The sequence below is a fragment of the Perna viridis genome, chromosome 14, assembly GCF_037379345.1.
Source record: "Perna viridis isolate PV_CMFRI_1.1 ecotype Kerala chromosome 14, ASM3737934v1, whole genome shotgun sequence".
NCBI classification, from domain to species: Eukaryota; Metazoa; Mollusca; class Bivalvia; order Mytilida; family Mytilidae; genus Perna; species Perna viridis.
In genome coordinates, this window is record NC_142458.1 from 33,896,375 (window position 1) to 33,911,640 (window position 15,266).

Here is a 15,266-nt window from a genome sequence, read left to right on the forward strand (position 1 = left end):
CTAAATATTTCTACTTTGAACAACCAAGCATCAACATCCTACTAAATATTTCTACTGTGAACAACTAAGCATCTTTATCCTACTAAATATTTCTACTGTGAACAACCAAGCATCAACATCCTACTAAATCTTTCTACTGTGAACAACCAAGTATCTTTATCCTATTAAATATTTCTACTGTGAACAACCAAGCATCAACATCCTACTAAATGTTTCTACTGTGAACAACCAAGCATCTTTATCCTACTAAATATTTCTACTTTGAACAACCAAGCATCAACATCCTACTAAATATTTCTACTGTGAACAACCAAGCATCTTTATCCTACTAAATATTTCTATTGTAAACGACCAAGAATCTTTATCCTACTAAATATTTCTACTGTAAACGACCAAGCATCTTTATCCTACTAAATATTTCTACTGTGAACAACCAAGCATCAACATCCTACTAAATATTTCTACTGTGAACAACCAAGCATCTTTATCCTACTAAATATTTCTATTGTAAACGACCAAGCATCTTTATCCTACTAAATATTTCTACTGTAAACGACCAAGCATCTTTATCCTACTAAATATTTCTATTGTAAACGACCAAGCATCAACATCCTACTAAATATTTCTACTGTGAACAACCAAGCATCTTTATCCTACTAAATATTTCTACTGTGAACAACCAAGCATCAACATCCTACTAAATATTTCTACTGTGAACAACCAAGTATCTTTATCCTACTAAATATTTCTACTGTGAACAACCAAGCATCAACATCCTACTAAATGTTTCTACTGTGAACAACCAAGCATCAATATCCTACTAAATATTTCTACTGTGAACAACCAAGCATCAACATCCTACTAAATATTTCTACTGTGAACAACCAAGTATCTTTATCCTACTAAATGTTTCTACTGTGAACAACCAAGCATCAACATCCTACTAAATATTTCTACTGTGAACAACCAAGTATCTTTATCCTACTAAATATTTCTACTGTGAACAACCAAGCATCAACATCCTACTAAATATTTCTACTGTGAACAACCAAGCATCTTTATCCTACTAAATATTTCTATTGTAAACGACCAAGAATCTTTATCCTACTAAATATTTCTACTGTAAACGACCAAGCATCTTTATCCTACTAAATATTTCTACTGTAAACGACCAAGCATCTTTATCCTACTAAATATTTCTACTGTGAACAACCAAGCATCAACATCCTACTAAATATTTCTACTGTGAACAACCAAGTATCTTTATCCTACTAAATATTTCTACTGTGAACAACCAAGCATCAACATCCTACTAAATATTTCTACTGTGAACAACCAAGCATCTTTATCCTACTAAATATTTCTATTGTAAACGACCAAGAATCTTTATCCTACTAAATATTTCTACTGTGAACAACCAAGTATCTTTATCCTACTAAATATTTCTACTGTAAACGACCAAGCATCTTTATCCTACTAAATATTTCTACTGTAAACGACCAAGCATCTTTATCCTACTAAATATTTCTACTGTAAACAACCAAGCATCAATATCTTACTAAGTATTTCTTAGAGATTAACTTCCCTTATGTTAATATCATCTTTTTAATCAAATTTATTGATCAGTTTTATTTGATCAAAATATTTTTTTTTCTATTCCAAACACCATTTTAACAAATGATTCCACTGTAAATTTCCAGAGTGATTTTAAAGGTAACAACATGGAAGATTTATATAATGGCAAAACTAGTAGTATATATACAGCACAATAAAGAATTGTAACTGTAAAGTGGATTTTGTATAAGCAGAAATCTAAGAGTAATCAAGGGAATCAAGGTTATAGCGGAAATCAAAAGAATGTAATCCAGGGACAAAGACCAGACCTAGAAAACAGTCATACACAACAAAGAACATAAATAACTAAAATCATACATACAAAGTAACAAAAGCAAATGAGTAACTCGGACTTCACTAAAAACTGGGAGCATGGACCAGGTGCACCGGTAGGGTAAGCATTTTACTATTGCAATCATGATATTTTAGATGAAATGTGCTTTAGATTTTGAAGTATTTAGAAAAACTCCAAATTCAGTTGGAATTTCATTAATACAAGTTGTTTCTATTACAATTAAAACCCAACCAAGTTTTCATTGAAATAAAACCATCACAAAATTACCAATGTTACAGTATCTCCCCTGTAAAGTGTAGGCAAAATAAGAGTTTTAAGACTCATTTCTTATTAAAACATTTAATAGTACATGATCAAAATCAATAAAATGCTTCCATCATTGGGAAGTCAATACAAGTTTATCACAGTCTTATATAATGTTAACAGTTTATATATTCCTATCTTTGTGGATTCATTTCTAACTGCAGTACTCTGGTGGGTGGGATCTCTAACTCTGCATTCACCTAGAATTAAACAAAATGGAAACCATCAATGAAAGAATAAATGTCTGTGATATTTATGTGAAAAAGGCAGACATTTTCAAGTGTGCCCTGCCTCATCAATATCTGCTGATTTAGCACCAATTTAATTAAAAGTTACTGACTTATTTCAAGGAGTGCCTTAATTTTCTTATTTAAGCAGGAAGAAAATACAAAAATAAGTCACAGCGAATATGTCACCTTATTAGGGAATATATATTGCAGTGTTATTTGTGAAATGAAATAGCCATGCTAAATATAACGGACAATGAAATGTGATAATAAGTATTCACAAAAGTAAGTTGGTTTGTAGTGAAAATGAAATCTCCACAATCTAACATTAAGCAATAAAAATTTGTATGTATGATTTATTCTGGTAGAAATATAAATAATGCAATGGTATTTATATAAAAAAAAGATAATATGAACATGAAGCATTGTACAGAAGTTGGGAAGAATTTTTACATGTATCCAGAAATATAAGTAAACAGCATATTAATGTATGTATAGTGTATCAAGGTTGGTTAGTAATGTTTTTTCAATCACTGAATCACCTTATTTTATATTCCTACTTTTCTTTCATGACAGGAAGACATGATGTTTTTTCCATCTTGTGATGTTTATTATGAGGTAGATGTACTAGCTATAAGCATATTTTTTTCTTTATCTTTTTAAACATACCAACATATTAGCATGATCTACCCAGTCATTTTGTCAAAATTTTGAAATCATTAGTCACTTTTGCTAGATTTAATGAAAACCATATGAAATGTGATTAGTTTTGTATCTTTTTGGGTCAAATTAACTATTCAGTGACAAAAGTAACTATCTCTAACTAAATCACTGTCTACCTTTGAGTTGACATATTGATGAAGTAACATTCTAAGTTCAGCATTCTGTTGTCTCAGGGCCTCTGTCTCATTGATTAAACTGGATCTGGATGTCAATGTTTCACTACAAGTATTAAAATAAACATATTGAGAGAAGGCATCTTAGTAAGAAAAGAGGTCATTCTGTTTGTACATGAATAGTTCATTGATAACATAGATAATACAGCACAAAGGAACGAGAAAATATGTATAGAAACAAGCTAGAACAACCTGTATTTCTCTAACTCTTTTTCTAGAACCTTTCCTTCTGAAAGTCTTCCCGATACAGACCCTGTCAGAGTTCCAAAAGTCTTCCCCATACAGACCCTGAGTTCCAAACAATAAAAAATACCTAGAAACCCTTCTATCTGAGACTTCCCTTCTGAGGATCTATCAGTTTGGTGTTCCCCGAAAAAAATATATCCTTGTCAGTCCTAAACAACATGACATACCTATATTTCTCTAACCCTTCTATCAGAGCATCCCAGAGCCTTTCCTTCTGAGGGTCTATCAGTTTGGCGTATTTGGCCCAGTATTCTGAATCTCCTGAACTATCTCTTTCTTCTAGTGCCTGGATCTTAAAGTCAGATTGTTTTCCTTTATCTCTGAAAATAAACATCAAAATTCATGATTGAAAAATTAGCAAAAAGTTTATAATACTGAAGGTCATTTAGCAATATAGGGACCAATTGGTTGCCTCAAAAAATTATCTAGACAAATGCTGAGCTGAGGTCCATTGAATTTTTTGGGGCTACCAACTGGTCCATATTTTGCAATCTGACCTGAAATATCGTGAACTGTTGCTGTATTTTATTTCACAAATGTAATTTACTAAGCATTTATAAGGAGAAAAAAAACATACCTAACATTGTAAGTAAGAGTCTTTGTCATTCTCATTGTAAATAACAGTCTTTGTCATTCTGTAATAGGCGATACACCACAAAAAAACGCTCGACATTTTGCTGTATTGTGGGTCTATATGATGACATTTATAATTCATTCCAATATGACTGTTCTTATGAGTCTGTTGTTTCTATTATGTTGCTGTGTCATTAACAGATTTATCTCCCTTAATTTTGAATTCTATAGTACATACTTTATAATTCATATCACCTACGAACAGGGGTTATATGAAAAGCCACGTGTTAATTTCTGTTTACTATAACATTTTAAACAAAATATCTAAAAGAATATGTAGGCTTTCCAATCATGAATCACCTTTTACATGATTCAAAGCTGGAGTACTACATAAGTCCTAATTAGAAAACAAGATGGTCAATATTATATGGGCAGGCAGACGTATATAAGAAGTCAACAAACAAAAGTCTTTAAGTATAAAATTGCAAAAGAAATCATAACGAAAACAACCCCATGAGTAATAAATTATACACCTCTTTTTGAAGACATCTGACTGTTTTATACCTACTTACTTAGGGGGTTGTTTGTTTTCCTCAACAAATGCCCGAAGACCTTTAAGGACCTCGTTGGGATGTATCAGTTCTATACTTTCAGACTTGGTAGACTCATTGTCTCCTTCTTTACCAGTCAGTTTACGAATCTCTTCATCAATGTCATCCATCTATAAAATAATTTTTTTTTTATTTTATATTGACATAGACAGGATGAAAAAATCTGAATTACAAATTGTAATAATATTGGATTACTTTGTGAAATTCTCAAAAAATACTAATTTATGCCCAATTACCTCTCTTGTTTTAGCAAATAAACTGTACAACTCAATGGACCAAATAGTTGTTAATGTATACAAGTGGACAAAGAGACTGAATGTTTAACAAATTTCAAATGTACAAATAAAAGGACAGAAAATTATATACTAAGCAAGAATTTAATTTCTGGTAACAAAAACAATTCTTAAATCCAAATCATATCTCTAAAACCATTTGAACATATCAGATCTGTGATAGTTACCTCCCCTGTCATTTCTGTTTGTGTATCAAGCTCCTCCTCTTCTTTCTAAAAAGGTAATTTATAGTACAATACATTTCATATTCAAATTTAAACACTAAAATTAAGAAGAAAAGAGGAACCCTAAGGTAGAATCCAATTCATTGTATATAAAGTCAAATCTAAGCAAACAAAAAACTTTGGAACTTAACTTTGAAACCATTTTCCACTTGTAGGTCTAGATGGTGCCCTTTTGTTTGATTTCTTTTTATCCAATGTGACTGTTATTTCATGTTAATTGTGATAAAATTCCTTAGGGAATGTTTTGATCAACATTTGATGAAAATTTCAGCTATAAGACTTTTTCTTTCATGGAGTGCATTTAATTCATTTCTTAGGAAAATATAGAGGATTCAAATTAAATCAAGTCATATTAACCTTCTTTTTAAATATGTTATTGTTTGTATTTAAGTGAAAAAGGTGGTGTAAACACAACACATCTCTTTCCTGTTTTTATAAATGACCTACCTCTTCCACTGTCTGTTTTCCACCTTTTACATGCATGAAATAACTTGACAGTAAATGGACATCTTCTTCTGTTTCTATACCAAGGGCCTAGTAAAATACAATAACAAATTAATCTCCAAACAATTTGAAAATGATGGATGTGTTTTTCTTTTTCTTTAGCAAAAACTTTAATTTGATGAAGAATATATATGTCATCAATTATCATAATAACAGTAGCATTTTCATATCATAGATATAACATCTTATCAAAATAATAAACATAGACTGAATGAAATAAATTACGGCATAATCAAATTATATCTGAATGACAAACAAGTAAATCAGCTTGAACAAGTGTTGAGAGGAAGAAGACTTTAGACTCCATTAGTTCTAGACACACAAACTTACAGTGAAGATAGCATCCAGTTTCATCAGAGATCTCTCATCTTTCTCCAGGGGAGCTAATAGCTTATTTAATTTCTGTTCTACCAAGAAACCCTGAAATAAACAAATTCAAGAAATGTTTTCCATAGACTTCAAGGGAAATAATGATATGTGTGTTTAATAAATGATTAAAGTGCAATTTATAGACCAAACATCAAGTTTCTTACCAGCCTTAAATGGAAAAAAAAATGAATTGTATAACTTGTCAGATGAGTTTTCAACATTTATCATATTATGATTTTTCTCCCTATTGTGAACATCATAATCACATTTTGGTCCAAATGCACAATAAAAATTGCACACATTTACTTCTGAATGTTTAGTAAATTACAACATTTAACTTACCGATTCATCACAAAGTAATTCTAATATGGATTTAATGACAGTGGCATTGATTTTGGACAGCAGAGTACTCTTGACTGGTTTCCTGTCTCCTGGTATACTGTCAGCATCATCATCCTCCCTTTGCTCTTCACCTTGGCTTCCAGCTGTAGAGAAGAAAACAATTAACAAGGGAGATAATCATTAAGTGTAAGGAAAATCAATTCAATAAGGTTTAGTATAAATGGAATGTTGTGTAGATTTGTGGTAAAACTAGAAATTAGAAAGAAAGCATGAATAACCAAAAGAAATAATCACACGTTTTAAGAATGTGGCCATACATGAGGTTGATTTTCTGTAGTTAGATGTATTATTCAATTTTGTTGTTATTTTTTTTTCAAATGGCCATATGATACAGTCAAAGGCTCTTGATATCTTCTAAGTCAAAAAAAAAAAAATTAATTATCAAATTTAAAAAAAATTAATTCTTTAACTAGTCTTACGCATACTGTGGACTATAAGTTTATATTTTATGATCAAATGTTGATCTACACACCTGTTTGGGACATGATTTCCTGAACAACTTGGTGAGCTGATACTCCACTGCGTCTACCTTCGTCCACATTCAGGGGACCGACGTTATCCAGAAAGGAACTATAAAGCATAGAATTATATAGGAACAGAGGAAAGTGTAACACTATTGAGTAAGACACTTTTCAATATTAACTAACCAGATTTGAAAATTGATGAGGACTAGTAGAAACTGTGTAAAAATTGGTTTGAAAGAATATGGGAAGTACTGGAAATTTAGGGACTGGGCTATTAGCTGAACAAGTTTTTGGACAGTCTAGGTTTTATCAGATTTTGTATATTTGGAGAATGTTCATGTACAGTAACGCTTTACTTTACTTTTCCAAATATAATTAAAAGCGGGTGTCCTTATTACATAAACTTACACATCAGGTGTCTGGTACTTCAGCCCAAGTTGTTGTTCAAAGATGATTCTGTCAGCCTCCAGTACACTTTGGGCTAGTTCTTTACATTCCTCCTCATTCATACACCATACATCATGGAACTTCTTAGCATCAGCTGCCATGAAGTGTCTGAGAATAAAGAACAAACATGTTATAGCAATGATGCTATGTATAGTTAGTTTATTAAAAAAAGATAAATATCAGTTAAATTTAAACATGAAGTTGTGCCTTATCAAGCTAGATAAACCCAAACTCCTACAGCATACTTTCATGTCCCTTAAAGTTCATATTGGACTGCAACCAAAATTGCTTACCTATATATACCTAAGCAACCTATATAAAGCCACATCTAAATCAGAAACCAATCCATCGTACAGAGTTGAAATAACTACATAGATTCTTGGACAGACAAACAAGATGATTTCAATATATCACCCCCTCATTGAGTGGGGATATACTAGTAATAGCTGGGAAATCATCCTATGTTATTTACTTGTTTTCCATTTTCATATGTATATTTTGTTGTTTCAAGGGGGGCAAAAGTATAACAAAAACTTGGACATTTTTGTTTTCTTTTGGTGGTTAAAAAAATGGATGAAAAGTTTTTAGTGAATTTATTTCAGTGTTTTTTTATTAGACCTAAAATTAGGAAATATCCACCCTTACACAGTAAATCCTTTCTTACCTGGATTTTCTCTGAAGATCTCTGAACTGTTCTGTAATTCTCTTGTAATCATCACTGAGGCTTTGATTCTCATCTCTGAAACAAAGAAATAGAAAACTTAATGGTAGCTCAGATATATCATTTTTTCTGTATAATAATGAGTTTTCTTGGAATATGCATAATTCATTTATTTTATAGATAGCAATGATTTACTGAATGTTCCCAGTGTAAAAAAATTCAATACTGTGAAATAAATTCGGTAATTTCACTCTCAGACTTTCTCCCGCCAAAATGTAACAAAACATCACAACATAAATATCCAAGTGCAATTTTCAAAATTTGAAATTTAAGTTGAAAATAGCTATGGAGAAAATCTATACAATAAATAGGATGGTGATCTACTGGTGATCCTGAATCACCAAAATATCACCACTTGTGCCAAAAAACCTAAATATCACCATTTGTGTCAAAAATGTATTAAGATTTGTTCCAAATAACCCTGCTCTGAACCAATAAAGTAAAATTTATGGCTACAGGCCTGCAATACATCATTGGAGCTCATTGCATCCACCAAAAAAATAACTGATTGATCTGTTTTTCTTTCTTTAGGCAAATTCAGAAATTTTCTTTCCTCACAAAAAGTAAGTAGATCTAGAAACTTCATGCAGTAATTATTAGTACCTATATTGCTTTTCTTGTTTTGCCAGTTTGATCTTCAGTCCACTAAGGACATCAGACAACCGTGTGATTTTACGTTTCTGTTGTGACCGTGTGATGTTGTTTTCATCTTCACGTTTCCGTAACACCTGGTAATTATATTCTAGTTTCTCCTGGTTGAGCTGGTATGTGGCTTTCATCTGTTGTAACTGTTGTTCCAGGGTCTGAAACATTAAAATCAGAAAAAAATATAGTCTTTATAATTCTTAATCAATTTTCAAATCTATAAGCTGTTGATACCATAGGAATTGAAAAAAAATTGCAACAAATGTTTAAAAATCATTCATTCAGGACTACATTATGCATGTGAATAAATGTTTTTGTGTATATTAAAGAATAAGATTTTCAATATCATATAAAAAAAAAAACATACAATTTTCATGTGATTTGTTTAGCATGTTTTTCATTAATTAATTTGTTTGTTCTCTTATTACTTGGAACATTTCAATAGAATATATAAGACAAATATTGTATTTTTCAAAACATAGAAGAAATTATTTCTTACAAAATACTTATCACATATTAATATAATGTCAATATCTTAATGGACATCTGTAAAAAATATTCACAAGCAACCTGACAGACAGACAAACATAAAACTATAATTCCTTTCAGCTTTTAGGGGATTGAAAGTGAATTTACTGATATATATATGATAAAACCACAACAATACCTGTACATTTGTTTCCATGCTAATTTTAATATCATTGTATTCCTCTGAATCTTTAATTCTGATTTCATGGATTGCTGTCTCAAAGTCCTCAACACGTTTCTCTCTAGCCTTCATGCATTCTATCTCCTTGCCACGTCTTCCTTCCATCTTTTCTTCCCATTTCTTTTTATGAAGTTCTAGAAGTTCATTTCTTTCCGCTGTGAAAGCATTCTGTAGAAAAGAACAGAAAGCCACATAAAATACTCATTTTCTTGACAAAACGAAGATCCCAACATTCCTTATCTAGAATTCAATGACATAAAAAAAAATAACACAGCACACCAATTCTGCATGAGAAGAACATGACAATTTGCTGTCAAGCCGTATAACACTTCCTAAGCACCTATCAAGCCGTATAACACTTTCTATGCACCTATCAAGCTGTATAACACTTTCTATGCACCTATCAAGCTGTATAACACTTTCTATGCACCTATCAAGCCGTATAACACTTCCTAAGCACCTATCAAGCTGTATAACACTTTCTAAGCACCTATTAAGCTGTATAACACTTTCTAAGCACCTATCAAGCCGTATAACACTTCCTAAGCACCTATCAAGCCGTATAACACTTTCTATGCACCTATCAAGCTGTATAACACTTTCTATGCACCTATCAAGCTGTATAACACTTTCTATGCACCTATCAAGCCGTATAACACTTCCTAAGCACCTATCAAGCTGTATAACACTTTCTAAGCACCTATTAAGCTGTATAACACTTTCTAAGCACCTATCAAGCCGTATAACACTTCCTAAGCACCTATCAAGCCGTATAACACTTTCTATGCACCTATCAAGCTGTATAACACTTTCTATGCACCTATCAAGCCGTATAACACTTCCTAAGCACCTATCAAGCTGTATAACACTTCCTAAACACCTATCATGGTTGGTATATATTAAACTGTGCCACTATTTTGGAAAATCTTAAAAGAAACATTCAGGTAGAAACTTATTAAGAGGCTGTCCACATAAAAATCAAATTGTATTATATGGGTGGCACAAAATAAATTTTTCCACTGAATTTTTGTTCTAATGTAATGTTTAAATCATATAAAAGGTATGTATGTCAAAGACTTTTTTTAATCGACTATAGAAATCAGAAAATTATTACAAAGAAACCAAATTTTGCAGAAAATAAAGAATGATCTCCCTTTTGCAATTAATTTCATTGCTTTCTATTTCGTTAAATTCTGTATATCATTGCAGTAAATCAAAAACCAACAATCAACTTTGAGAAAGGATGCATTTTTGATGTATAATGGATGTTTTAAAAAAAAAACAAACAAACAAAATTTGTCATGTGCCACCCACTGAGTAGTTCTTACATGGACACCCCCCTTAAAAAATAACATTGTAGTTCAAATGTATTTCAGCTTCGGTTGTGGTCATAACTGTTCTACACCTATGTACTAATATTAAATGGTGCAGATTGAAGACAAATTAATATTGAGAAATTTTTTTTAGATTTCAAATGACTATTCTTATCTGTTTTAAAAAAACATTTCTCAGTGGGAGATAACTCTACCTCTATTTCTCTCAACTCCTCTTTGTACGCCTTGGTCAGTGAAAATATCTGCTCATCCATTCTGGCCGTCATCAGCTCAATGTCCTCAGCTTGTTTCTTCAGATCCTTTACATGTTGGTCATCCTTCTCCTTCAAAACCTGAGTTAATAAGATTGAAAACAATAATCAATCAAAACTTTTCTCAAAGCAATAACAAATTTGGTATTGTAGATTCTAATTTTTTGCATTTTATGATGTCAATCTTATTTTGCAGGTATATAGTTTTGTGACTAACACACTCTAAATCATGTATTCTACCATAAAAAATAACTTATATTTTCAAAGATTTAATTTGGCAATTTTATATTGCTTGAAAATTTAGCATAGTTAAATCACTCACAGAAATTGGTTGTTAAACAGTATATGATGAATTTTTTTCAATCTGTGAGTATCAGATAATCATGGGTTAACAAAATCTTGTTGTTTGATGGAGTTGAAATTTATTGGTACTACAATTCATAAACAATATTTCAAAATAAACCATGAAAATTATTTGAATTAGAAACTATGAAAGTTTTATCAACTTTCATTCTGTGGTTTCAAAGGAGTTGCAGATTAGAACTGGGGATGGATAAAGGGACAAATGGACAGACAGAATGATCACTATGTACCTTCTGTTTTGCAAGCTGTATAACAAAGCCTATCTTAAATTCTAAAAAATATTTCTTATTCTTTATTCTTATTCAAGTGAAATCATTCCAGTAATACTGAATAGAAATAAATCTCACACTAAGAGCAAATATTGTCAACAAAACCATTAGTAAACAAACCTTTTGATAATCATTAATAATTTTGTTTTTATCTGACACCAGCTGGTCACAAGAATCCTTCTGCTGTTTTAATTCCTATAAAAAAAAAAAGATAAAAACATATTTTATCATCTAAATTATATAAAAAATAGTTCACTAAAACTCAAATAACTTACTTTTTAATATAGTATAAAGCTATATTATATTGTTAATTGCTATCAAGAATTACCAGAATACTATCACTTATGATGAGAATCCTTAACCTTGCCCACAGAACTAGTTCAGCCTTTCTACTGTCAACTCTTGTCCGGTTTTAAAGTTTCAGACCATGTACCTGGATTTTGATGTCTTGAATTGTTTTGATGCTTTGGTATTTTTTTTGCTACTTTTCATTTAACTAAGTCAGGAAAATTTTTGTTTCGATTAGATGGCCCTTCATTTTAAAGAAATGGGCTAAAAATAGAAGTAAAGAAAAAGTTTTTTTCAATAGGTAGGTGTTTTGTGACTATCAATGAACTGAATACCAGGATTTCTTCCTACAATTAACACATGCTTACAGATCTGAGAGACTGTGGAATTTCTTTCTGTAAGGCTGACTCCCATTTCTTTGTGATCTGAAAAAGACAAAGTTATACAACTGCATAAAATAAATTTAAAAAAAAAAAACACATAAAAAATTTGTATACAACTGACAGTAAGGTAAGTACTGTTAGATATTTTTCGTTTCAATGAACATTTTATAGGTTACAATTTTTCAAAATCTTATATACCGGTTTGTAAAATATAATCATATAAGAATTTTTTTAAATCTTGCATACTAATAATAATGGCTGCTGTACTAGGTGTGCCAATGCATGTATATCATAGTCTTTTTTTTTAATATAAAAAAACAAATGGTCAAACACCTGACAAATGCTAAATTTAATTCTTGCCACAGACAAACTCACATTTTCAAACTTTTCTGCCATAGTCTTTCCTTCATGTTTAAGTTTACCATTCCTGAAACAAAAGGGAATAAAATACAAGAACAAAACCTACAACTAGATATCCTGTCTTTTTGTGTTATGCTTTTTTTCGTGTAAGTGACAATACTGTGTCATAACCATTTATTGGAAATTTGTTTGAACAAATAAATATTTCATATTTCATAATACATGTAGGGGTATATCAAAATATGGCAAATCATTACTGATGAGATAAGTTGATATTACTAGGAGCCTAAAGATGTAAACTGCATGGAGACTTGAATACTGATTGTATTTTTGGTAACAATGTACTACAACATTCATTACACCTGTTATATGTTACTTTTACCTGTCCTGCTTCTTGACTTCTTCTTCTGCTCTCCTAGCAGCTTCTCTTGCATCACATCCAACTCTAATGTTTGTGACTAGTTCTACACCATCCTCAATTAGTTTGGTTAATCTCAGTCGACTAGCCTCAATCTGTTTCCTACTTTTACTTAATTCTTCCTTTGCTTCTTTGGCATCATCCAAGTCTTCACCTCTTTCTGCACTGTAAACATAAAAAAAATATAGACTTAACAATAGATTTGCTGATTTTGTTAAAAAGTTAAATTCAGTAGATGTCAGAAAAATGGTTTCCAGAACCTGAGTTCATTAAAAGTTGGATCAAAGGCTGATCACACCATAAACAGTTTCTGAAGCTAATGATTATTCAGGAATGTTTCAGGTAGCAAAGCTGTCTCATATTTTAATATGACCACACAGAAACATTCCTTTTTTTCTAAGAATAATGATTGAATTAAACCATGCACTTGTAAGTGGAGCAAATTTGTGCCAAAACAGATGATGGATTTACAATGTGCCCTCCTTCAATGCAATTAATAGACAATTTTCACATTCACCATTACAACAAATCTGGTGGAAACTGGTTTACAGTTTAATACTATACAAAGAAAACATATCTAATTTAAAGGCTACATGAACAGAAATAGTAATGTGGAAATTTTGATGCTCCAAAATCATCTTTTTGGTCAATACGTCTGGTATAAGTTATCCAAGAGCTGATGTGTCTTGCATCCAAATTTTCTCTCTCAAACTTCACTAATGAGCAGGTGCTACATGCAGATACCCATTTTTCCCAATTTTGTCATCCACATACACACACTATGCTCTGCATCATATAAATAAGATACTGTTAAAATTTGAATAAAAATACTTTCTACGACTTTATTGACACCTACCATTGTTTTAATTGTCTTAAATGACTTGCTCATTTGTTTAGCCAAACAGCTTCTCCCTTAACGTAGCATCATTAAATTCCGGTGAGATTTAAATTCTCTGTCCCAATATTTACATTGTTAAACATCAGCCATGTTTACAGTGATCAAGTTGCTAGGAGATGTTGTTTACGTTTAAATGGTTTGTCCAAAAACAGAAGAACCCAGGATGCATTTCGGCGTTAGTTCGGATATATCAGATTTATTCTACGTGAACAAAGTACAATACTGAGAAGTTTATCAAGCAGACAAATGACACCACAGTTCAATGGGAACTAACAAATCATCCCGTAGAAACTAATATGGCGAATATTAGTATGGGATTTTCTTGTAAAGTTTTGTTATGCAGGATTTAAGCCGATAAGCGACTCGTTGATACTAACATGTCATACATATATGCGAAACTATCTTCAGAATAAATAAAAGAGAGACAACTCTAGTGGTGAGTTCCAACTGTTTAAAAAGTAGAGCTTTAATTCAAAAATGTGCTGTATGTGACGTCAAGTATACATACAGATGCCATAACAGAATATTCGGGATATGTCTTACGTTTTTTTTCGTCTGTTTGGTTTTTTTTTTAGGAGAATTTCATGTTAAAACTGCAACCTTGGTATGTTTACCATTCCCATATTAAAATTTAAATGCTTTATTTTCAATTTGTGTCACAATAATGTTAATGGAGCTGAGAATTAAACACTTAAAACAGCAAATCAAATCTAACTCTAAAGTTTTGAAATGTATGTTCAAAAGAAAATGAAGGGCCGTTAAGAAGCTGAAGAACAGAGAAAAAAATCAGCACTACATCAGGTTAAGGAGTTAAATAGAAATGTTATTTACTAATCCATGATCAGGTGCATGATGCCATGAACATGAGAACACACCGTTTAGCAGCTTCTATTCTGCGAGAAATTCGCGATCGCCTGGCTGCGATTCTTTCTTCCGGATTTTCAGAGTCTATTGACGGACCCTCATTATCTTCATCTCCATTTGTACTCATTTTCTGATGGAAAATCTGCAACTACTTCTTCAGTTGTTGTTGTTGCTATGAGAGGTAGACATTTGTCACGTGATCATTACTTCCGGCGTACTTAAAAAAAAAATAGAACAGAACACTAAAATTTCTTTTAATACATTTTCATGACGCATAAAATCTCATGACCATAAA

General features: G+C 31.4%; 1 protein-coding gene across 1 annotated transcript; it reads right to left on the reverse strand.

Moving 5' to 3' along the window:
• Positions 1 to 2,232: 2,232 nt before the first annotated feature.
• LOC148599075 (dynein regulatory complex protein 1-like) lies at positions 2,233 to 15,183 on the reverse strand. The gene is made up of 19 exons (XM_088561652.1): positions 14,983 to 15,183; positions 13,174 to 13,374; positions 12,807 to 12,858; positions 12,417 to 12,473; positions 11,881 to 11,955; positions 11,072 to 11,209; positions 9,502 to 9,711; positions 8,793 to 8,992; positions 8,133 to 8,207; positions 7,430 to 7,576; positions 7,030 to 7,127; positions 6,498 to 6,640; positions 6,117 to 6,206; positions 5,730 to 5,816; positions 5,226 to 5,270; positions 4,727 to 4,875; positions 3,749 to 3,901; positions 3,279 to 3,381; positions 2,233 to 2,412 (listed from the first exon to the last, which is right to left on the reverse strand). The coding sequence occupies exons 1-19, from the start codon at positions 15,096 to 15,098 to the stop codon at positions 2,347 to 2,349; spliced, it is 2,205 nt and encodes a 734-aa protein (XP_088417778.1). The 5' UTR covers positions 15,099 to 15,183; the 3' UTR covers positions 2,233 to 2,346.
• Positions 15,184 to 15,266: the final 83 nt, after the last annotated feature.